General features: G+C 39.8%; 1 protein-coding gene across 7 annotated transcripts in view; it reads right to left on the reverse strand.

The window, feature by feature from the left end:
• Positions 1 to 3,465: 3,465 nt before the first annotated feature.
• Positions 3,466 to 25,524, reverse strand: part of APTX (aprataxin) — a 65,582-nt gene continuing 43,523 nt past the window's right edge. For 4 of the 7 annotated variants that reach the window (XM_045468696.1, XM_045468695.1, XM_045468697.1 and 1 more), the window contains 2 exons: positions 24,936 to 25,118; positions 3,466 to 5,338 (listed from right to left, as the gene is read on the reverse strand). In XM_045468696.1, coding sequence (XP_045324652.1) covers positions 24,964 to 25,118 — 155 coding nt within the window. In that variant the 3' untranslated portion in view covers positions 3,466 to 5,338; positions 24,936 to 24,963. The remainder of the gene's footprint in view (positions 5,339 to 24,935; positions 25,119 to 25,524) is intronic. The other 3 variants (XR_006710154.1, XR_006710152.1, XR_006710153.1) reach the window with 2 other exon arrangements.

The raw sequence follows: 25,524 nt of genomic DNA on the forward strand, positions 1-25,524 counted from the left end.
ATCCAAATTACTAACTTTCCTACATATTAGCAAAACCCAAAAATGCGATGAAAAATTTAACTCCAAAAGCAAAACTCTTTACATGTAAAGTATAACCACTATCAATAAACTTAAGAAATGTGGAGGATATACTTTGAGAGAAAATTACAAAACTATGCCATAAGACATAAAGGACGATTTGCACCAGTTTCCAGGAATGTTCAAGAGTTGTACAACTGAAGTCCTCCCAGGTCCACTGAGGTCCCACTGAAGGCCAAAATCAGTGACTCTGTGATGCCCAAACCCAGAGAAATGGGCTTCCTTCAGGATCCTTCAGGTCATCCATCCATCAGTGGACAACAGGTAAGAGACCATGCCAAAAGGCATGACTTGGGCCATTTGTCCATGTTAGTTCATACTCACACACACACACACACACACACACAAGTGGAGTTGAACTATTTCCACAGGCTGCCAGGTTTCCTGGGGTGGGACTATGCTACTTTATATTAGTGAAAGCAATGCTTGCCACTGTGAAGATCAACCCCATTTTCTTTCTTTTTTTTTTTTTCTTTTTTAGAGAGAGAGAGAGAGCACAAGCAGAAGAGAAGGGAGAGGGTGAGAGTAAGAGACAGACAGAGGGAGAAAGACAGAGAGACAGAGAGAGAGAGAGAGAGAGAGAGAGAGAGGGAATCTTAAGTAGGCCCCATGCTCAGCGCGGAGCCCGATGTGGGGCTCAACCCCAGGACCCTGGGATCATGAGCTAAGCCAAAATCAAGAGTCAGACACTCAGCTAAGCCACCCAGGCACCCCCAAACCCCATTTTCTCAATAGCTGAAGAAATGGAAATTACTTTTTTGCATATTTATAAGTCCAATCAGCCTGGGATAAGGAGAAAGGACAGGAACCAGGTTGATGGGGACCCTGCCATCAACAATACAAATAAGAAGACTCTTATTTAATAAGAGTTAATAAAATAAAAACTGATTTTTTTATAGACCAAAAAAAAAAAAAAAAAACTAGAATTTTGAACTCAATCTCATAAACAGAACAACTTCCAGGAATGTGTTGATGACTTTCTCCTTGGAAGACTTCTGCCTAGAAATCTGCTGGATACCTTTTTTTTTTTTCTTTTTGGATACCATATTAAACAGAGTTTCAAGAGCCATCAAAGTTCTGGCAAGTTTATAATAACCAGAGCCACAGTCTAACCTATACTAGAATTATGAAGAAAATGCACTTAGCTGGGAAAGAATTCTGGATAACTATACTGTGTTATAAAGGCTTTTCAGAATCCACTTCACTTTTCTAACAAAAACAGTGATCATTAAGTGTGTGAAACCAATATTTATGTAGTAGGTTTTTGCCTCCTGGTATATACTAAGGGGATTCCACAAGACAGCTTCTGCCTAGCATTTTCTCCCTATCATGCATGAATCTCTATAAACATGCAAATGGATTAAGGCATGAACTCCACAATACTCTCGTTTAAATGAATACATTCACTGGAAGAGTAATGTATCAGTTAAATACTACCACAAAAAAATGCTGCTTAGCATTACCCCAAAACCAAGGAACATGCTACAAGTATTTACTCTCATGTTCATAAATCTGCAGGTCTGCTGAGACAGCTCAGCCTCACACTGTGGGTATGTGAGTCGGTTGGGGCAACTCTGCTCCACGTCATCATTCTTCTGGGTCTAGGGGAGAACTTAGGATATGTTTATGGCAACACAGAAGCACAGGAGGGCAAGCCAAAACACATCAACATATTTGAAGCCTTTGTTGTCATCATGTTCACTAATATCTCATTGGCCAAAAGAAATCACATGGCCCATCCCAACATCAGTAGGACAGGAAAATATACTACACCTCTGGTAAGAGGAACCACAAAGTCACCTGGCAAAGGGTGGCTTAATCAGTTAAGCATCTGACTTCGGCTCAGGTCATGATCTCACGGTTCATGAGTCTAGCCCCTAAGCCTGCACTGTCAGTGTAGAGCCTGCTTAGGACTCTCTCTGCAGCCCTCTCAAAATAAAGAAATAAACTTAAATAATAATCTTTCTGCAATGCCATCAGCAAGAGCCAAATTATGGAAAGAGCCCAAATGTCTATTGACTGATGAATGGGCAAAGAAGAATTCCACACACAATGGAATACTAGTTGGCAATCAAAAAGAATGAAACCTTGTCATTTGCAAAAATGTGGATGGAACTAGAGTGTATTATGCTAGGCAAACTAAGTCAGGCAGAGAAAGATTTCACTCATATGTGGAATATAAGAAACACAACAGATGAACATAGGGGAAGGGAAGAAAAATATGATAAAAACAGGGAGGCAAACCATAACAGATTCTTTAATACAGAGAACAAACTGGGGGTTGCTAGAGGGGAGTCAGTGGGAAGATAGGCTAAATGGGTGATGGGCATTAAGAAGGGCACTCATTGGATGAGCACTGGGTGTTATATGTAAGTGATGAATCACTGGGTTGTATTCCTGAAACCAATACCACACTGCATGTTAACTAACCTGAATTTAAATAAATAATTAAAAAAAGAATCATCTCTCTGCAACAATCCTCTCTATAAAAAGGTGTGTGTAAGTGCATGCGCACGCGTGTGTGTGTACAAAATTTTTCTTTCAAACCAGGTAGATCAGAAACTTCCTAGAATTTAAACCTTGAACATAGTGACACAAAACTGAAAATGGTAAGAGTTCACTCATTCTTCTGGTTGCCCTGAAGATGCCATTTTGTGATTACTGCTTCCCAGATTCTCAGAGTTGCTTTATAGTTCTGACCCCTCTGAATCCCCCTCTTCACATTTCCTTCAACTCTGTGAACCACCCTTTCATCCTACCAATTAATACATTTTTTTGCTTCAATGAGTAAAATTTATTTCTGTTGCTTTCAAATAATTCTATCAGGTGCAGATCCCTTTCCATTTTCTATCCTCCAAGGAGATGAGAGAGAGAGAGAGAGAGAGAGAGAAAGCGAGTGCACTAAAGATGTCTTAAAGCAAATAATAAGGCATGCCTTCACTCAAGAATCTAGTATCTAAAATCATTTCATGAAAATGACTGTTGCTGTGGCAACCTTTCAGTGTGCATTCAGTGACTTTATGTGCATTGATTAACATTTTAATGTAAACCAAACTGTATTGGCTTATTTGGCCTTGATTCCTTTTTAAATATAGATTGTTCTGTCTCATAAAAGTAATCAGAGCTTCTATTCAAGATGGCTGACTAAACAAGTAAATTTACTTTCCTCCTACAGTTCCTATTGGAACGACACTGTAAAGGAAAGCCCTCCATGTTTATCTCCCACCCACCATTCTATACACCTATACATGCACGTACACACACATACACACACACTCATGAAAACCACTAAAGTCCCAAGTCCTGTCATCAGAAACTGTTCTGATGATCCAACATGGTCAATAAGGTTAATATCCCTCCCATTAGTTGGATTAAATACAGTCAAAATCAAAATTGTGAGACTTTTTTATTAGATTCTGACAAGTTGAATAGGAAATTCATCTGGAAAAGAAACTGTAGACAAGACAATAAAATGAGTTAAAGAAGAACACTGATCAGACAGGCCATGACCATAGAGAAAGTCAAAGTGGATAGCAGAAAAGTGGCCCAAAGAGTCTAGAGAGATAAAGCTCTAGGGAGAGGTGTGCCTATTTCTCATCCTACTGAACCACCCACAAGCACTCCCTTACTATCTGCATCCAGGACAAGTTCAGCCAGAACTTTAGGTAGCAAATTGTTTCCAAGGCCATATAAACCACTGAGAACCATGTAACATTCATGTGCTACCTGATTCTGAGATTTAGCAGCTCATTGACTCAGAAAACAATTCCATCCTTCCTGAAGAAACCAGTCAGGCAGTCAAAAAAGATAAATAAAAGGAAATAAAGAGGTGGATTCACATGTATTGATGTCAACAATTGATTTTACATCTTCAGAGAACTTAGGGAAAATGTTTAAATATAGTCATAAAAATAAATAGATTTTATACACACACAAAGGATCAAAAGGATGAAGCACAAAGAACAAGTCAACTATAAGTAGCAATCCATCCAATGGCAGCATCTCACACAATGCAAGACCCAGAAAGGTGACATTAGGCAGCAAAGAAACACAAGGGTGCTGAGTACAAGAGGCACAAAGATTCTACAGTGAAGAAAACAGAGGTGGAAGCTTGTACCAGTTTGTCTCACCCTCATAGGAGTGTCCTACAAGCTCAGCTAGGTGAAATGAAAGTAAGAGTAGAGAAAAGAGGAGGGGTGGGGAGGAAAAGAAGAAAAAGAGTGAAGAATAAAGAAATTCTACAAAACCATGGTAACAAAAATTGAGAGTTTAGTAATAGCTCAATATAACTGAAATAGGGAGCCCATAACAGACTTGTGTATGTATTAAAATTTAGTTCACCATAAATGTGGCATTTCAAATGAATGAGAATGAAGGCTAGTTTAAAACGAGTTGGAGTTAGATAAAAATTGAAAAAATAAAGATGGATCCCTATGTCACACTACCAAAATTTAAATACCACATATAATGAAGATCTAAAGTAAAAAAAAAACAAAAGTATAAAACTACCAAAAGAAAATATGAGAACATATGGATAAGGAAGGCCTACTTAAGCAAAATATAAAATCCAGAAACAAGAAATTAGTTTTATAAAACGGAATGCCTGGGATACCTGGGTGGCTCAGTCGGTTGAGGGTCCCACTCTTGATTTTGGCTTGGGTCATGGTCCCAGGGTCATGGGATCAAGTTTCGCATCAAGCCCACATTGGGCTCTGTGCTGAGCATGGAGCCTGCTGGGGATTTCCTCTCTCTGCCTCTGCCCTTCTCCCCACTTCATGTTCCCTCTTCTGTATGATGAGAGCATAAAAAAATTAAAGATTATAAAATTAAAAGGTAATATTTGTAAAATATTTGCAATATAAGTAAAAAATAAGAAAAAAGAGTGAGGGAACTCAATTTTTTTTCATGTGCAAAGGAATACTGGTAGACACTGTTCAATGTCTCTAATTTACATTCTATGCTGCTTCTGTAATAATAAAAATTTTAGTTGAGCATGGATTTGCCAAAAATAAAGGTTATATTTCACAGCTGCCCTTAAAGCTTGGTCACCTTTGGCTTGTGGCTGAATTCTGGCCATGGTAATACAAAAAGAAGAATCATGGAGGAGATTCCAGGAAACTTCCTCAAAGAGTATGTGTGAATCCTTGATCCCCTTCTTCACCTTCTCTTCCATCCTCCTGCCCAGAACACAGATGCTTCCATCTTGGACTTGTGGTCAAGGTGAGGAGTTGGATTTGTATAGGAAGGAGTTCCCCTTATCCTGTGGAAGACAGTCAAGAATGGTATGCATGTAGATGAGTGGCAACAAAGGGATGGAAAGCTGAGCAAAATAATACTTACTGGTCTCAATGTGCTTGACGAAGCAAGAGAAAACCTAGCTAAGAGTAAGGGAAGTGACAACTTAAGGACAATGGTACCGACATGGCACTGTTCTTGAAAACAATGAAGAAAGAACCTGAAAACAGCAATGCCACAGAATGAAAGGAGAGCCTAGCAAGAGTTTAAGGCCATAAATGTGTAGTGGTACCAATCTGCAAGGTTTATTACAAGACCTACTGATACTTGTCTCTAACATCGACTAGTTAATCTGAAGATAGAAGCAAAGGAAGCAAATTGAGGCATCAATCCATGGTTGGGATATAATAGAGTGGGTTTAGCAATAGAATAGAAGTAAAAGGAGTATTTATGGGAGAACGTTTTTTTCAGATTTTATTTTTAAATAATCTCTACACCCAACGTGGGGCTAGAACTCACAACCCCGAGATCAAGAGTCACACACTCTGGGGCACCTGGGTGACTCAGTAAGTTGGGCGTCCAACTCTTGATTTCGGCTCAGGTCATGACCTCACAATCGCGAGATTGAGCCCCACATCAGGCTCCATGTTCAGCATGGAGAGATTCTCTCTCTCCCTCTGCGCCTCTCCCCACTCACATGCTCTCTCTTTCTCTAAAGTAAGTAAGTAAATAAATAAATAAAATAATAAAAAGAGTCACATACTCTACCAACTAAGCCAGCGAGGCCTCCTTATGGGAGAATATTTTAGATGATCAAACATGAGGCTCATAGAGAAGAAAGAAAGCCTAAGATGGGTTTACTAAACTGGGAGGAAGTGGCAGGACCAAGAAATTGAAGATTTTGACAATGGTGAAAAACAGAGTGGAAATGAAGCTATAGAAAAGCTAAGGGCTGGACCCAAGGATCAGGATACTTGAATTTTACTCAAAAAAATGTAATGAAAATTTTCTTCTAAACATTTCTTCTGAGGTGCCTGGGTGGCTCAGTTGGTTAAGCATCCGACTTCAGCTCAGGTCAGGATCTTGTGGTTCACGAGTTTGTGGTTCACGAGTTTGAGCCCCACGTCGGGCTCTGTGCTGACAGCTCAGAGACTGGAACCTGCTTCAGATTATGTGTCTCCCTCTCTCTCTGCCCCTCTCCCACTCACACTCTCTTTCTCTCAAAAATAATTAAAAACATTTTTTAAAATGTTTAAATATTTCTTCTAAAAGGAAGATGTTCTAGAAGAAGGCCAGTTCCAGAATATGAGCATGGAAGAGACAGGAAAAGTGTAGCACAGTGGTTAAAAGCACAGACTTTGAGCCAGGAAGAATTTCTGTTACTAGTTTTGTTATTTATCTTCACCATGCCTGTTTATAAGATTGTTGTGAGGAATAAAAGAAATAAGTTGCTTAAAGAGCTTTGTTCAGTGTCCAGCACATAATAAGCTTTCAATAATTGATAGATTTAAAAAAACAAAAAGAAAAAACACAGCCCTATTATTCTGTCTACTATTAATTAAGATACACAACACATTATGAAGTGGGAAAATGTAATACCTTTAACACTGATGCTAATTTTGCCTATGGGCAGCAAACATTTCCAAATTGTAATCAAATATCTAATAAGAAACAAGTGAAAAGCCTAATCCAATCATGAGCTCTTCTTTTACTCTGATTGAAAATGTCTAAGAAAATGAATACGCACTATAGTTCAGAAGGAATGCCTATTACAACGAACAAAGTCAGCAATTACAGCAAAAACTTAACCCCCTCAACTGAGCCAACATTTTGAAAAGAGGAAAGAAGTATTTTTAAATGAAAGATATTTTTAATGAAAAAGATTTTAAATGAAAAAGAACCGATTTCCAGATAACAAGTAAAAAATAATCGTAAGTAAACAACCATGGAGCCAGTATGCTTAGAGATAGCAGAATTATTCTTGGTAAAGCTGGAAAGGATGTCAGAGTTACCTAGTGCAGTCAGCATGATCGGTGTCAGAAAGCTTTCCCTAGTCCATATGCCCTTATCACTCCTCCTTCACTCTTTAAATTATCACCTGAAGTATGGGAAATGTGTACTGCACATCAAAAGTATTAAATAAACCAATTCAGCAGAAGCCCTTACAATGCAGTTGGAGAAAAGGTATAGCCCCTGTTATGGGCTAAAGGAATGACTGCACACTTGTTATCTGCTAGTTAGGTTTTAGGTCACATGGTTTGTTTGTTCTGTGATATACCAAAATCCATTTAACTCAAATGGCTTTAGACCACACGACTATCAGGCAATACCTGCTGTTCAGTGCCTGGCACATAGCAGGTACTCAACAAAAGTTATTAAAATCCATTTGTTTACTTATGTACCCAACATTTAGTGAGTGCCTAATATGTGCCAAACATTATTCTAAACATTAGAAATACAGCAAACCCATTTTTAAATTTTGTCTTTATTTTGGTGCTATTTGCATTATGAAAGTAATGCATGATTATTGCTCAAAGTGAAATACAAAGACGTATCAAAATTTTCTTTGTGGTCAAACATGGGATCAACTGTTTTAAATGTTCCAGGAACATATGGGGAGAAAAGTGTTTCTTCTCTATTCAAAGGATGAAAGGTCTTTTTCCTATATTTATGAGTGCATGTGCACATGTGGGTGCTTGCATACACATGCAAAAAGTTTACTTATTCTACTGTTCAAGTCCTACATGTCCTTATTTTTTTACCCCCTGGAGATGTCCAGTTTTGATATGCACACACCAAAATCTCTTACGATAATTATTTTATCTCACCAGTCAATGAAAATGGAGATTGAAGAATCATACAACAATGAATTGAGATGCAAGAGCTAAAGTAATCCATTTGTTAAGCACCAAATGAATCAGAAAAACATTAAATGAGTTGTTAATAGAACTGTTTATAGCCAGACTTCAAGCTGTATTACAAAGCTATAATCAGCAAGACAGTATGGTACTGGCACAAAAACAGACACTCAGATCAATGGAACAGAATAAAGAACCCAGAAATGGACCCACAAATGTATGGCCAACTAATCTTTGACAAAGCAGGAAAGAATATTCAATGGAATAAAGACAGTCTCTTCAGCAAGTGGTGCTGGGAAAACTGGATAGCGACATGCAGGAGAATGAACCTGGACCACTTTCTTACATCACACACAAAATTAAACTCAAAATGGATGAAAGACTTAAATACAAGACAGGAAGCCATCAAAATCCTCGAGAAGAAAGCAGGCAAAAACCTCTTTGATCCTGGCCGCAGCAACTTCTTACTCAACACGTCTCTGGAGGCAAAGGAAACAAAAGCAAAAATGAACTATTGGGACCTCATCAAAATAAAAAGCTTCTGCACAGTGAAGGAAACAAGCAACAAAACTAAAAGGCAACTGACAGAATGGGAGAAGATATTTGCAAACAACCTATCAGATAAATGGTTCGTATCTAAAATCTATAAAGAAGTTATCAAACTCAACACCCAAGAAACAAATAATCCAGTGAAGAAATGGGCAAAAGACATGAACAGACACTTCTCCAAAGAAGACATCCAGATGACCAACCGACACATGAAAAAATGCTCAACATCACTCATCATCAGGGAAATACAAATCAAAACCACAATGAGATACCACTTCACACCTGTCAGAATGGCTAACATTAACAACTCAGGCAACAACAGATGTTGACAAGGATACAGAGAAAGAGGATCTCTTTTGCACTGCTGGTGGGAATGCAAACTGGTGCAGCCACTCTGGAAAACAGTGTGGAGGTTCCTCAAAAAATTAAAAATAGAACTACTCTATGACCCAGCAATTGCACTACTAGGTATTTATCCAAGGGATACAGGTATGCTGTTTTGAAGGGGCACATGCACCCCAATGTTTATAGCAGCACTATCAACAATAGCCAAAGTATGGCAAGAGCCCAAATGCCCACCGATGGATTAATGGATAAAGATGTTGTATATACATATACAATGAGGTATTACTCGGCAATCAAAAAGAAGGAAATCTCACCATTTGCAACTACATGGATGGAACTAGAAGGTATTATGCTAAGTGAAATTAGTCAGAGAAAGACAAGTATCATATGACTTCACTCATATGAGGACTTAAAGACAGAACAGATGAACCCAAGGGTAGGGAAGCAAAAATAATATAAAAACAGGGAAGGGGACAAAACATAAGAGACTCTTAAATGTGGAGAACAGAGGGTTACTGGAGGGGTTGTAGGAGGAAGGATGGGCTAAATGGGTAAGGGGCATTAAGGAATCTAACCCTGAAATCATTGTTGCACTATATGCTAACTAACTTGGATGTAAATTTAAAAAATAAAAATAAAATAAAATAAAATTGTATACTGTAAAAAAAAAAAGAACTGTCGATAGCTAAATACATTGTGGATTAAATGATAAAATGTTTTTTTCTTCAGAAAAATCCTTTTTCTGTTGATGTCAAATTAAATCCCTCAAAACACAACAACTACATATCAGATCATTTACCTCTTTTATGAGTCATAATTATTCCTGTTGGCTCCTTTTTAATGTGGGCTTTTGTATGGTTGAAAATGACTGTGCAATTAGGTAATTCTGTTAAAAAGACAAAAATTAGGTTTTTCTCTCCAGAAACAGAAGCCATATGAATACAGTGATGAGAAACTAAAAAGCAGTTCAGAAACACTTTTAACTATAATACAAAGTCCTGTTTGGCTAGCCTACAAACATGATTGTGAGCAAATAATCTGCCTGCATTGTTCATCTTTAAAGGTCCTTCGCTTTCCTTTTAGACAACTCCCCTTCAGGTTTCAAATAAGGAGCAAATAATGTGCAAAACACAATTATGTTACATGTATACAGTAGCCCAATCCAGAAAGAAATGAGCCACAGAAGGAGACGCCCTGCTGATCATCTTTGCTATTAGTCACATTGTTTAAAGCTTCATAGGTTTTGTATGGATAGAACACAGAGAAAACCTTTCCATAACAAAGGGCCCAGGGGCGCCTGGGTGGCGCAGTCGGTTAAGCGTCCGACTTCAGCCAGGTCGCAATCTCGCGGTCCGTGAGTTCGAGCCCCATGTCAGGCTCTGGGCTGATGGCTCAGAGCCTGGAGCCTGTTTCCGATTCTGTATCTCCCTCTCTCTCTGCCCCTCCCCCTCCCCCGTTCATGCTCTGTCTCTCTCTCTGTCCCCCAAAAAATAAATAAACGTTGAAAAAAAAAAAAATTAAAAAAACAAAGGGCCCAGAGGATGGATACTATGGTAAGGACAGGTGTTTATAGTTCTACAAAATGTTTACTTTTCATACAGTACAACAAATGAGTTCATCCGCACCTGGCCAAATGACAGGGAGTTTAATCTTGAAGTTGACCACAGCTCCAAACACTTGTGAAGTAAATTCGCTTAAAATCTTCACTCATCAGATTATTTTCCCACTTCGAAAACTTAATAGTTTATTAAGTAATGTAGAAACTAGTGCTGCAAGCCCTTATCTTTAGAGGAGGGACTAAAGATTATTTAGTTTTTCTTGAAATTCTTTTACATTAAAATGACTTGTTTTGTCAAGAACACTTTATTTGGTCTGAGGGTATATTTGGCATCTACCAAAATGAATCTAAAAACTATTCATTTCTGCATCATTCCTTATGTGAGCAAAAAAACAAAAACAAAAACAAAACAAATAAGAATTCCTATGAATAGATTGAACCAATTCTACCATTAAGTTTCCTTTGAAAATAATTCTTTGTCATAATCATCATAGTTATTTAGTGACCATCTACCCAGTGCTTTACCCTCATTATTTCATTTAATACTCTCAATCATCCTACAAGGGGTGCCTGGGAGGCTCAGTAGGTTAAGCATATGACTCTTAATTTCGGCTCAGGTCATGATCTCATGGTTTGAATTCGAGACCTACATCAGGCTCTGTGCTGACAGTGCAGAGCCTGCTTAGGATTCTCTCTCTCCCTCTCTCACTGCCTCTCTCTCTCTCTCTCAAAAATAAATAAACATTTTTTTAAAATATTCTCAGTAATCCTTAAGGGTAGACAATATTACAGGTGACCTTATGAAGAGGACTAAGGAAAGTATAACATAACAAGGCCATCCAAGTTACTGCCTTCACCTCAGCCAGATTTAGTCATTCTCAACTTGTCTGCTAACATGCCGTGATGTAAATTCAAGGCTCAGTAATCAGTTTAAGGGAGATGTTATGTGTGGATGCAGAAGGGGGCACCTAGACGTAAGGAAAGAGTTCTAACTTCGGATTATCCAATCCCCCACTCCCTACCTTAGACTGGGTCATTACCACACTGAGCTGTAAATTCCTCAAGCAAAGTGAAACTAAAGCCATCTTCCCCGTGGCATTGCTGCCAAGGCTGGTGACTGGCACAAATGGAGCCTCAGTACTGTTTATCTAGTGCCTCTATTCCCAGCAGACCGTATTACCTAGTTCTTAGCAGGAGAGGGAAGAAATCTCATCTTGAAGGGACCAATTTCTATTTCTCATGGCAAACATAGCATGGCAATTCCTTTTGTCCCCAAAGACCTCCCTATCCTCACTGCCCACCTCCATGCCTGGGCAGCCTAACGCTCTCTGTGCCCATCTTGCTCTTATGAATGAGTTCCCATCTCTTTCTCAAAAAGTAATGCCACTCTGGTGTCCCTGCCACCACCAGTAACTCTGCCTTTATAGAACACTGTGCTCAGCAGGTCAGTCAGGCTCCTGGAAATGCAAACTGGAGTTTCAAAAGGATGAAAAGATTCCTGGAGGATTTTGTGGTGTTTTGGAGAGTGCCTCTGGGCAGATCACACACTGTGACAAGTTCTTTCCAAATTGTAACAATTCAGTCACACCTTCTACAAAGAACTGATTTTTTCACAGTTACCATGGTGGTAGCTGCCCTTGCTCATTTTCCCCCAAATCTTGAAGTGACTTGGGATTATGATACTGATGCAAACGCATGGTTTTCTAAACACTGCTCCCATTCCAAGGTGCCTATGAACTGGCAAATAAGAACAGGCAGGAGGTGAGGGAACCCTACTGATGGCCACAATGGAGTTGGAAACAGTTTGGCACATCCGGCCCAGGGAAGGCGTCCCACTCCCCACTCCCACTGTTGTCAGAGGAAGAAAAACCAGCTGGACGGGAAGTGGAGGCCTCACACTCTAGTCTAAGTTGCATGGCCTTCTGCTGGCAGTTTTACGTTTCTCCCTTGAAATTCTCTCTTTAATCACAGATTCTCATTAAGGGAAGAAAATATTGGGAGGGAAGGAAGAAACAGACACTTCATGTAAAAAATTTTCCCCATTAGATAATGCTTAAAAATTCTTTAACTAGACATTCACAGGCAAAGAAATAAATGAATCTAGACACAGACTTTATACCTTTCACAAAAAATTAACTCAAAAAGATCACAGACCAAAATGTAAAATACGAAACTATAAAACTCCTAGAAGACTACATGAGATAAAATCCAGGTGACCCTGGGTTTGGTGATGACTTTACAATACCAAAAGCACAATCCATAAAAAAAAAATAATAATAATAATAAGTTGTAAAATAAATAAATACATACATACATACATAGTACTTCATTAAAATTAAAATCCCTCAATCGGGGACAAAATTTTTTGTTGTACAAATAAAGCTGAAATGCAAACTCCAATCTTGAAAAGATAATGTTGAGGTTTATAATCATACTAAATATAAAAGACTAACAGCAGATCCTTGTCCAGGCCATACTGTTTCATTGTTGTGGTGAAGGTAAGGAGAAAAGAGATGAGACTACCCTAACACAATTATTTATAAGAAAACAGGAAAGAAAAATATTTGTGAAACACACAAGGAACAAAACCTTATCTTAGGGAGGGATAACATGATATTTCCATTTTACCATCTTGAACATATATATGACTTCTCTGACAGACACGAGGAAACCTGATGGCTCAGGTGCTGAAATCAGATTAAACATTTCCTTGGTATCAACAGCCAAGGCCATCTCCGTAAGTCTCAGTCCAACCCAGCATTCAATTCACAGTCTTAAATATTTTCACTATTTTAAAAATTCTGATAAAAAGAGATGTCTTAATACTAATGTATATAAACCCGGTATTTGACTCAAAAAATATAGACAAAATAATAAAGACTAAAGAATTAGGGCAAAAACAAATTATAAAGACAGTCATGAAAGTAACAAATCCAAGAGTTACTTTTCTGAAAAGTGACACTTTAAATTTTTTTTTAATGTTTATTTATTTTTGAGAGATAGAGTGTGAGCACGGGAGGGGCAGAGAGAGAAAGACACAGAATCTGAAGAGGCTCCAGGCTCTGAGCTGTCAGCACAGAGCCTGACACGAGGCTCGAACTCACAAGCCGTGAGATCATGACCTGAGCTGAAGTCAGACACTTAACCGACTGCGCCACCCAGGCACCCCTGAAAAGTGACACTTTATAATAAAGTGTCAAGAAACACATAATAAAGATATGAGAAATAAGAACAAAGATCAAAATTTCAAAAAAAAAAAAAAAGAATATATAATCTTTGCTAACATCTATCAAAAACCATTGAAGAGATCCAATTTCTATCCAGGGGGAAAAAAACCCTTCTCCAAATTCCCCTCCTATATTCTGTAGTTTTCTAGACCTCTCCAAAGTTCCCACGTCCCAAAGGCCTCAAAGTCTTCCCCAAATGTTCACCTCGTGTATCTCTTTTCATCCTTCTCCTCCCTCCCTCTTTATCATGTAGGGTTGGTTATCATGTAGAAGTCAGATCTCCATCTCTCCCATTACTGGAATTCTCTACCACAAAGGATACCCTAGAACTAATCCAGCAAGCCAAACTCCTAACCATTCTCCTCCTGATTTTCAGGTCCCATTTGCTCCTCCTCTTCTCCTCATGCTTTACATCAGAAGTCTGGGTTCCAGGCCACAAAGCTCTCACACATGAACTAATCTCTAGAATTCACCCCCCATCCCCATCCATCAAAAATATATCCTCACGTCCAAGCAACATTGAAAGAGTAGCCCTCAGGAACCAAGAGGGTCATCCCCAGAACTCAAGGATGGTCCAAAATTGGAACTTAATATAGCATGCCACATCAACATAATACTCAAGATAAATTATGGGACCTTAATGGCTGCTGAAAGACATTTATAAATACAAATAGGAAGTTGCTAGGACAAGAATTTTGAACAAAATATAGTTGATATCTCTGTGAAAGAGACAGAGATTAAGGTTGGGGGCAGACAAATCTACTTTTCTAGATCTAGTAACAAGGAAATCGGATCCCAAACTTGAATTTACCTTCACTTGTGTCCTCCTCAGGCCCAACTGAATCTGTTATAGCCTGAAATTTGGCCTTGCAGGATGTCTTTCTGCCTCTAGAGGTCTGGAGAACTTATCTTATTAAAATTATTAGCCATTTTTTGTTTTATTGGCTATTAATATAAGTAATTGAATATGGATTACATTCTGTGATCTATTTTTTAAAAAATAAAATCTAGGTTTTCTCACATTCCCAAATACATATTCATTGTACCTAATTAGAAATCTGCATAATAGGGGAGCCTGGGTGGCTCAGTCAGTTAAGTGTCTGACTACTGATTTCTCCTCAGGTCACAATCTCACGGTCACAGTCTCACAGTAGTGAGATCGAGCCTCTCTTTCTCTCTCTCTCTCTCTCTCTCAAAAAAAAAAAAAAAAAAAAGAAAGAAAAAGAAATCTGTACAATATAACAAAATTTAAATTACCCACATTCTCACCATCCAAAAATGACTACTAATTAACATTTTAGTGTATTTTCTCCCAGCATGAATTTGGGAATATAAGCACTCTTGGTGTTTAATAAGGACATAAGTTTGTCACTGGAGTTATAACAATCATTTCTGTCTCAAACCATTCAATGGGATATCAGAGGCTACTAGATTAAAGAGTTTTAACAGAGTCTCAAGGCAAGAGATTAAACATTTGTCTACCCAAAGCACCAAGGGCATTAGATGCCCTTCCATGGTATTCACAGAGTGAATTTCTGTGTGTGGTTTGGAAAAAAAGCCCTACCAGATGGTTCAAAATAATTAGGGCCTATGTGACTTACACATCTACACATACACACATGGACACACACACCAGTTGAGAAACTTTGCCCTAGGAATTCATCGATGACTGATTTGTTTGAAAATGTATGGAGAGGGTCCATAGCTTTCACCAAATTCCCTGAACCCGTGACTACTTCAAAATGTCAGGAGTCCTAGTTTGTAGAATTCTTTCCAGCTCTAATATTCTGACACTCTTTCAGGCTGGGGCATTTTTCTGCCTGCTTAGATGACAAAACTCTTAGAAAAGCTGGAGGATATAAATGAAGCTGAGCTCTTATATCAGAAGGAGATTTTGAGGGAAGCTAACCCATGGAAAATGCACACATACCCCTTTACCTTCCCTGTATATCATTTGTCTTACTTTGACAGTGCTTCCTCTAATATCAAAACACCAGAGACTTAACAACAATTACATCAATGTAAAAATAACCCCACTTTTCAAGGATATGCCCAGAAGTGTCTGCTCCCAGCACTACTACTCCCAGTTATACTTTGTGATGAGAATAAGACTTACTAATCCTGGGGTCAAATTAAGAAATGGGAGGAAATAAGCTATCATATTTTCAAGGCCTACCATGCATTTGACATGCCTTAAAACCTTCATCTGATAAATTCCAGAATCAGGCCTCAGCCGTGGCTCTAGTTAATGTTAGAGTCTAACCTCCAAGCCAAACCTTCTCCCCTTATCATCAATCATGCATGTTTTACATTCTTACCAATACCTTGGTTGTCTCTCAAACTTCTATCTTAATTAGGAGATCAGTTAAACACACACCAGCCTTATTAAAAAAAAAAAAAAACTTACATATTTTACTTTGAAGCATTGATTCTGAAACATAAAAGAGTTTTGTAAAACCATTTTGTATTATAAAGCAGATTAAGAATTTATTGTTCAAATACTGCCATCTGGTGGCCAAAGATAGTAATCCAAAAAACAGATTTCTCCTAGAAAAGATACGGAAAACCCCAATAGCCCTGATCACCTGGTTTGTTAGCAAAGATTGAAATCTGGAACGTTACATAGGAAAATATTATCTGGAACATTATATGAGAAAATCTTAACATGTTTATGTTCCACTAATTCTGATCCATAAGAGATACGCTGTCCATAAACAATGGCAACAGGATGTTTATCAAAATGTTTCTGAAAGTCAAAGATACAGCCTCACAACACATTTGACAGTTAAATTAGCTGTAACAGAAAGAGTTCTGTTTTCTTTTTGCTTTCAAAGCATGACATGAGGTTTCATTCACTCAACAAAATTTTATTGGGATATCGTTATGTTCTACGTTCACTGAATTTTATTGGGTACTTGATGGAACATCAGTAACATGTTGTAGAGAACATCATGGCCTGGTGAAGAATAACATCCCCACCCTATACGATTGGGCATTTGTGCCGTACCTGGGCCTCTGCTTCAGGGGTGAGTGTGGGCTAAAATCTCCCGCCTGCAGGGGCCACCTTCTTGTCATTCACATTAAGGGGACATATGGTCTATCAGTTTCTCAGGTAGGTAATTCAGATAGGTGTGCTTACTGGGGACTCTCCAAAACCTTGGGTCTCCTACCTAATGCCTGACCAGCCAGATGGATCACATTTTAGTATTTGACCTACTTCCTACCCTTGCTCTGTCATGAACATTTTCCCTTTTCTGGGTTCTTGAAAGCAAAAATAAGTTTCTGTTCCCTAGTCACTGGGCAATTCTCTAGGTACTTAGTAACCTAGAGAATATTTATGATAATGGAAATGCTGTCCATAGTGGATAAGAATCCAGCTGCTCAACTGGCTTTTTAAGCACCCCTGAAAGCCTCCTTCTCTGCCCTGGCCCTAGGCTCCTATCTCCAGAATGCAGCCAATGAAAGAGCAGCAAAGGCTGATGGTCTGCTGGTGAACCAGGACATAGAGATGCCCAAGGATCCTGGCAACTCCAACCAGCATTGTAAGAGTACACCCTATAGTTTCTGGAGAAATTTCTGCAAAAGGTCCTTGGCCAGTAGCTAGTCATTAAATTTGAAAATATGATATAGTATTTCTTCCAATCAAAGCAAACAATACAGGACAATAGTGGGGGCAGTGGATTGTGTCAACTTTTCAACTTGGAGCTGCCAGAAGTCCAGAACTGTTTGCCTCCTTTTCAGTCTTAGATTCCATGGCAACAGTGCAGAATCAAAGAGCTACTAGCACATGGGGATGATGTGTGCAGTCCACATGAGTGGTAAACAACTATTGTTTTTGCAAACTGCTTCTCCCTCGTCCATGAAATTCTAGTGGGGCCAACAGTCTTGTGGCCCTCCACTCCTCACCTCAAGATAGTCCTGTTACTTGAGATGGCCAGAGTATGCCATCCACCTAAGAGACACAGTAATTAGTCTAGAGATGAGTATGTGACCTAAGCAAAGAAGTCAGTGTCCTTTCTGTGCTTTGGCAGAAATGTGGAGGGGTAAGGGATGGAGAGGATTGAGCTCTCTCACTCTGAGGCCCACAACTGTTCTTACTGCTCCCTAGAGAGTCAACCCAAAAAAGCAGAACTAAGAAATGAAAAGGGAGCCTAATGATGTCATTTAAACCCCTAGAGATTCAGCCATGCTCTTTGCCTCCCTGATAGGTCCAGAACCAGCACAAAGTGGGACAAATGAAGACTTCTTTAAAAACTTACTTTACGGATTAAGGCAGGAGTGCAAAGAATTTCTTGTGCTTTAGAAAGCTTATTGGCTAATTTCAGTCTTAGAAAAAAAAGAAAAAAGAAAAGACCCAGAGGACAGAGCAATGGGAGCTAACAGGCTGAAAGCTGAGGACTCGTATCTTACAGGGAGGGACTTTAAGTATAATCTAATCCAAGGCCCTGGTTTTAAATATGAGACACCAAGGGGCACCTGGGTTGTTCAGACCGTTAAGCATGACTTGTGATCTCAACTCAGGTCTTGATTTCAGGGTTGTGAGTTGAAGCCCCGCATTGAGCTCCATGATGGGCATGAAGCCTACTTAAAATACATACATATATACATACATACATACATACATATGAGAAGTTGGAAGGTTCGAAGTGCAAAAGAGCTTGCTTGAGAGAATATTCACTGAGACTTCACAGATCAGACGGGTTTAGTTTGGGAGAGGTGTTGCGACCGGCGCAACAAACACCGAGATCAGGGTCCTGAGGGTAGGGGAATGTAAGAAAAAAAAAGAGAAGAGAAGCCAGTTTGGGAACAGGAGGGTCCCCTGGGCTCATGGCCCAAGTGACAGCTTTATTGTTGCTGTACACAATCTTTTATATCAAGACTCTTATGGATCAGGTCATTCTAAGAATAAACAGGTTTCACATGATCGCTGCCAGCCAAAACATTTAGTTCTGTGTACCTTATGAACTTTCTAAACGGGTCACAACAAGACCTTGTTGACAGATTGCTAGCAAAACACAGTTCCCCTGTTTGTTTCCCTTTGACCCGGGGTAGAAAAGGGGGGTAACATTACTGCCAACACCCACAGACCACAGGCTTCAGGAATTAGCTTTCTCAGCCTTGACAAGGCTTTCGTATGCCTTTGCAAGTGGGGGAATGGGAGGGGGAACCACCGGGTTGGCTGGGTCAACAGGGAGCCGTTGCTCGACCGGTCTCAGCCTGGCACCGGGGTCCGGCCTCCCACAGAGAGGAGACCAGGACTGAATGCTGGACCATCCCACTACCAGGTCCTTTTCACGCTCATGCTTGTTTAATCCTCAGTCAACATGAGAGGTACATATTTTAGTTCCATTTCACAGATGGTGAAATTGATGCCAGAGAGGTTAAATGACTAACCCAGTGCCACACAGCCAACATAGAACAGAGCTGAGCCTCGAATACAAGCCTAAGGTGATTTTTTTTTTCTACTCTGCATTTACATGAAAAAAATATTATGAGGCAGGACAGAAGTGAGTGGGACTTAGGTGAGTAGCCGATCCTTATTCTCAAATAAGATATCAGTGTCTCTGCTGCCTGGCTGGCTCAGTCGGTACAGCATGCAACTCTTGATCTTGGGGTCGTGAGTTCAAGCCCCACATTGGGGGCAGAGTTTACTTAAAAAAAAAAAAAAATATCTCAGTGTCTGAGAGGATCCAGGAACAAAGAGATGAATGCAATAAAGGCCAAGATCTGGTTTAAATTGCTAAATGAGCCCCTTAAATCTCCAAGTCCCAGCTGCCTTCTAAAAATTGAGGAAGTTGAAATAGATGGTCTCAAAATAAATTTGCAAAATGGAACAGGCAAAAAGAGTTGAACAGTGAGTGGCCCAGAATCCTAGAGGTCTAAACTCCTTTCCCACTGCCCCACATCCTGGCCACTCCCTTCCCTAAAGTTTGGGTAGACAGCAGCTGCTGACAAAGGAACACTCAGGCACTTGAGTGTATCTCTGATTTGATGAGTCATTCAACAATGGCCTAAATAATGCTAATAACACATGAGAACACTAATCATTAGTAGACTCTAAAACTCAAAACCCATTCCTTTATGGTAGGGTTTGTTTGTTAAAAATTTTTAAAAAGAAAGGAAGAAGTAAAGACAAAGTTAAGAAATTAAGATATTAAGAGTAGATTACTCCGTTTCAGAGATTCTAATGGAATTTGAGAGCCCTTTTCCCCAGCTCTGACTTAAGATTTGTCATAAACTATTTAAGGTCTACTCTTCATGTTCTCATATAAAGCATTCACTTGTTCAGTTTCAGGTTTCCAGTTCAGCTCTGTTATCATATCTACCTTCTCTTTTTTTTTTTTTTTTTTTTTTTTTAATTTTTTTTTTCAACGTTTTTATTTTTGGGACAGAGAGAGACAGAGCATGAACAGGGGAGGGGCAGAGAGAGAGGGAGACACAGAATCGGAAACAGGCTCCAGGCTCTGAGCCATCAGCCCAGAGCCTGACGCAGGGCTCGAACTCACGGACCGCGAGATCGTGACCTGGCTGAAGTCGGATGCTTAACCGACTGCGCCACCCAGGCGCCCCTCTACCTTCTCTTTAAGCAACAAAGGAACTCCATTTTAAATCTGGTTTCTTGGCTAGAGTTGAAGTAACCATATTCAACCATTTTATTTTAATAAAACAGCTGCCTTGCCTAGGTATGACGGGGCTAATGTAAAAGAGGGTAGTCCCTAATGGAGGAAATACAACTTAGAGTCACAAATGTGAGTTATGTGCATTTGTTCTATTTTTTCATGCCACTATGCCCTGTACCTTGAGAAGACTCCACCCAACTACAACACAGTAATAAGTCTGGGATAAATAGGCAAAGTAAGACCATTTTTTCTAGTGATCATGTAACAATAGCCCACTTGGGAGAGGCGGTGGCATGGGACCTATATACCTCAATATTTCATGTCCTTTTTCTGACTCCTCATTTTCTCATCTGTTCTTCTAAAACTTCTGTTGTTCAAGGTCACAGGGTAGCCTGGCTAAACAAAGAATGTAAAGGTGGTCACCTCACTCTTCAACATTTCCCTCATTATATCTCACATATATCACATATATCATCATATATCACATACACTGTGATATAGTCTCTCCTTGGTTGCAGTTTCTTACCAAATATTCTCATTGTGATTTTAATATCAACATGCTAAACTATATAACATTGTTGATTAGGTAGAAAATTAACTGTTTTGGCAATACCTGTTTTTAAAAAGTTCACTGGGCACCTTATCTGAAGTTCAGTTAAATGTTCTGCAATTCCCAAGTACATTGGCTGAGGCCTCATCAAAATCTCTGCCTTAATCAGAGATTACTTACTGAATCCAGCACAGTTTGTACTGTTAACATACTGTACCCATGAGATACTGCCATTCCCACTATCCTGGGATACATTCATGATATAGCTGATCTATTTTTGCAGATGACTGGTTTTAGTAATGTAGATTCACTGCCTTTTAGATAGCTCATGATAAGTCGGCCAGTCAGGGTTCCTGAACCCCTCAGACCTACTGAAGATTTCTCCATTTCCCAAGATTCCTGCCTGAATGTGGTGGTTAAACTAGAGCAAGCAGCTCCTGGGCCTGAATTCCATCTCTAGTAAGAAGACCCCAGGATGTGCATGCACCAAAGGGCTGAGGAAGGAGCAATGAGACCAAAGGAGAGCATCTCAAGGATATCCTGGAGATAAGGTCTCTCCCCCTAGTCCTCCATAGGAGGGGATCCCAGACACCTCCTAAGCTCCCATGCAAAGTGGTGACTCTTTCCTTCAGAGCAGAGGTTAAGTTGGGGTTCACAGACCCCTTAGGGAGTCCATGGAAGCACTTTAAGGGTACATAAAATGTGTATACATTATTCTGGGGAGTGAGCTTCATGGCCTTCATCATATTTTTTTTTTTAATCTAGTCTATGGAAGAATCTTCAGAGTTCTGTGGAGATCTCCAAGTTGTAGCTACTGGGACAGAGAGAGGCAGTTAGGCCAATTCTGACAGAGATCAATGCTGAATCTCTGACATCCAGCCATATCCAGTGTATGTGACTGATTACCAGATGCCAGACTCCAGGAAGCATCCCTGAACCTGCAAGGACTCTTAGTGACCATCTCAAGTATGATCCGGTCCTGGAAAGGACCATTTGTACCTGGATATCTCAGACAGACCCAGAAGAGGAAAAATATATAGGCTCTGAGCCTAAGGTTAGCTGAGTTCATCACAGGTCCCAGACCAAGCCTCTGTGACTGATGTCTGAGCAGGAAGGGATGGGAGCCATTGAAAAGAAACAGTTGGGGTGCATAGGTGGCTCAGTTGGTTAAGCACCCAACTCTTGATTTTGGGTCAGGTCATGATCTCATGATTGGGTCTCATGATCTCATGCATGGGATTCTCTCTCTCCTTCTCTCTCTGCCCTTCTCCCCTCATGTGAGCACATGATCTTTCCCTCTCTCTCTCAAAATAAATAAATATTTTAAAAAAGAAAAAAGAAAAGGAAGTCGTCAGCACCAGGCCTGGTCCCAAAAAGCTTGGAGCCAGGGGCGCCTGAGTGGCTTGATTTCAGTTCAGGTCATGAACTCAGGTTCATGAGTTTGAGCCTCAAATCGAGCTCCACGCTGTCAGTACAGAGCCTGCTTGGGATTCTTTCTCTCTCCCTCTCCCTCTATACCTGCCCTGCTCTCTCTCTAAATAAATTTTAAAAATTAAAAAAAAAACAAAAACAAAAACAAAACATGGGGCCAGGGGGCCTCCCCCAAATCCTGCAGAAACAAAGGGCTGGTCCCTATAAGTAGTCATTCTCCCTTATCTAATGCCCAAAGTCTCCCTGGATCCTGAAATAAAATTTACCATGCAGAGGGAAGGAAGGCCTGCAACTAGCCCAGAAAACCAACCAGGAAACTGTGTGTGTATCCTGGCAGGGGACAGTCTAATCTGGAACTTTCAGAAATACAAAGTGCTTTGAAGCCCAGAGTTCATTTATATTGTGGTTCTCAGACTTTAGTATGAAAACGGTCATCCTGAATGTTTTATAATACAGATTCCTAGGCCCAAAGGATTGTGATTCAGTGGTTTTGAGATAAAGCCCAAGTGTTTACATGTTGTAGAAGGAAACTAGCAATTCTGATCTCAGGTATCCATGGAGTATACCTTTAGAAACAGTTTCTAGGGCTTTAAGGCATCAGATGTGGAAAAGGGGCTTTAGAGGAACTGACTGTCCTCAGAGAAATCAATGATAAAATGCCACGAAGAGCTTTTGGTCAGCACAGGCCCAATGCCCCTATGAGTCTATGGCCCCTACTGGTTAGTAATACATTTATATTCTTCAACTAATAGGGAAAATGAGTTTGATGCCCCAGAACCAAGACCAACTTTGAAGCCCAGGGTCCTTTACAGATTATTAAATTCTTCCCCTTTAAAGGGTCATAACAAGAATACCTACCCCACAGAATTACATACAGTGAGAAATGGGATAATCTGAAAAAAGTATTAGAATAATGCCTAGATGCACAGGAGTTGAACAAATGTAGCTGCTATAATCATTAATTACTACTATTTAGGACTATATGACTATACCCATGCTCAACCAAAAAACCACTGTAGCATTCTGTTTGTTTATGAAAGATTGAGGTCAGATACGGTCTCCACAAATTGGTTTTCTCCAGAGAGAAGTTATTATTAAGGGTATTCTTTTATTTTTTTTAACAAACTCAAGAGCAAAAAGAGCCACATCCTCAAACGGATCACCAATGCAATCAAAAGCAACATTTTAGATTTCCTTTTACCTTTAGTTCTGACATTATCCAAAAACAGATTTGCTCCAACAGTGACATCCAAATTTGTTCTGAGTAAAAAATGAAGCTATGGGGTTCTATGCAACTTTTCAGTTAACGATGATCTCTACATGCATCAGAACTGAGTTTGTGACTATTACCTGAACTCCCAATAATTTTCAACTACCTAAGAGAGCTGCCCCAAACAAATAACTTTATTTTCAGACAAAAGATCCAAGCAGGCCAGCAAGAAGGCTTGACAGCTGAACCCTGATGAACAAACATTTGGCCGAGTATTTCCTCATCAGCCAGGAACCCCTGATATTAGGGGAAAAAACCCATCTCTCCACCCCCTCACCAAGCCTGTTTGCTCAGAGTGAATAAGTACTGGTGAGACACTTCCTGAGAAGGAAGCATGGATGGTTTTGGATAGAAAGGAATGAAAGGAACAGAAGAAACTAATTTCTCCATGAAGAAAGGAAAGAGTCAGAGAAAGACAAATATCATAGGACTTCACTCATATGAGGACTTTAAGACACAGATGAACATAAGGGAAAGAAAGCAAAAATAACATAAAAACAGGGAGGGGGACAAAACATAAGAGACTCTTAAATATGGAGAACAAACAGAGGGTTACTGGAGGGGTTGTGGGAGGGAGGATGAGCTAAATGTGTAAGGGGCACTAAGGGGCACTACTCCTGAAATCATTGTTGCACTATATGCTAACTAATTTGGATGAAAATTAAAAAAAAAAAAAAAAAAACCCTGAAGATTTAAAACCAAATAAATAAGTAAATAAATAAGTAAATTAGATTAAGTTAAAAAAGAAAGGAAAGAGAAAGAATATTACAGAACAGATTAAGATCAGAGAACAAGACCAATTAGTGCCTTTAAGCTAAATACCAGACCTCTAGAGCTGCTCTAATGAAGGGTACCACGTGCCTCTGGGGAGGAAGGATTAAATGTACAGAACAGAAATATATAGCCTGCTCTCTGATTCCATATCTTGCATTAGGTCAGTGTAAACATGGCTTTGCTCCCCATGAGTCAGACCTGACATGGATCCTGGAGATCGGGGCTCAGGCCTGTCCCAGCCACCATCACCAGAGAACACATCCAAAACAACCCCAAATTCCTAATTCTTGAACTATTTCAGGTCATCCCATATTGGAGCCACTCAGGAACAGAAGAACTTTGTTTGGGCGGAGGAAGCTGCATGTTTTAATTCAAGAAATAAAAGTTCACAAGCAATCCAGAACAGGTGCCAGAAATTTGCTCTAAACAATCAGCCACACCTGCTGCAAAAGTTCAGGCTCCACAGAATCACTTTGGCCAGTGTCTCCTGAGATGCTCTTTCAGCTGAGGAATGGAAGGCAGCAGCTGCTGGCACTCGTGACAACGGAGGGGCAGCTTCAAGAGCTCAGGCATCCCATCTCGGACACTCACTCTGCCAGCGGTCTGTACCATCTCTATCACAGCTGCAGGCAAAGGAAAAAAGTTCAGAGCCCAACTACTCTAGAAATCCAATACAAGATACCCCCCAGAAAAGAAACTCTGACTCCACATAAAAATATGCCAGGTATCCTAAAGCTAGTAAACTTGAGGTTAAACTCACTGCTGGGAATCAGATTCTAAATCTAAGCAATCTGTTTTTGAGGTAATTACATTCCTTCAGGACACACTGTAAGCAATCCGTATTATTACATCAAAAGCTTATATCATAGTGCTTTACCCTTGGTTAGCCTTTGGTCAGTGGTAGCTGCCATCATTAACATCCCAGCTTACTGAAGTTCCACAGTACATACCCTGGGAAATGCTTCCTTCTATATATACACAGCCTTCCCCTGTTAATCAACCACTCCTCACATGAGGCAGCCCCCAAGC

This window comes from Leopardus geoffroyi, chromosome D4 (assembly GCF_018350155.1).
Source record: "Leopardus geoffroyi isolate Oge1 chromosome D4, O.geoffroyi_Oge1_pat1.0, whole genome shotgun sequence".
Lineage (NCBI taxonomy): Eukaryota > Metazoa > Chordata > Mammalia > Carnivora > Felidae > Leopardus > Leopardus geoffroyi.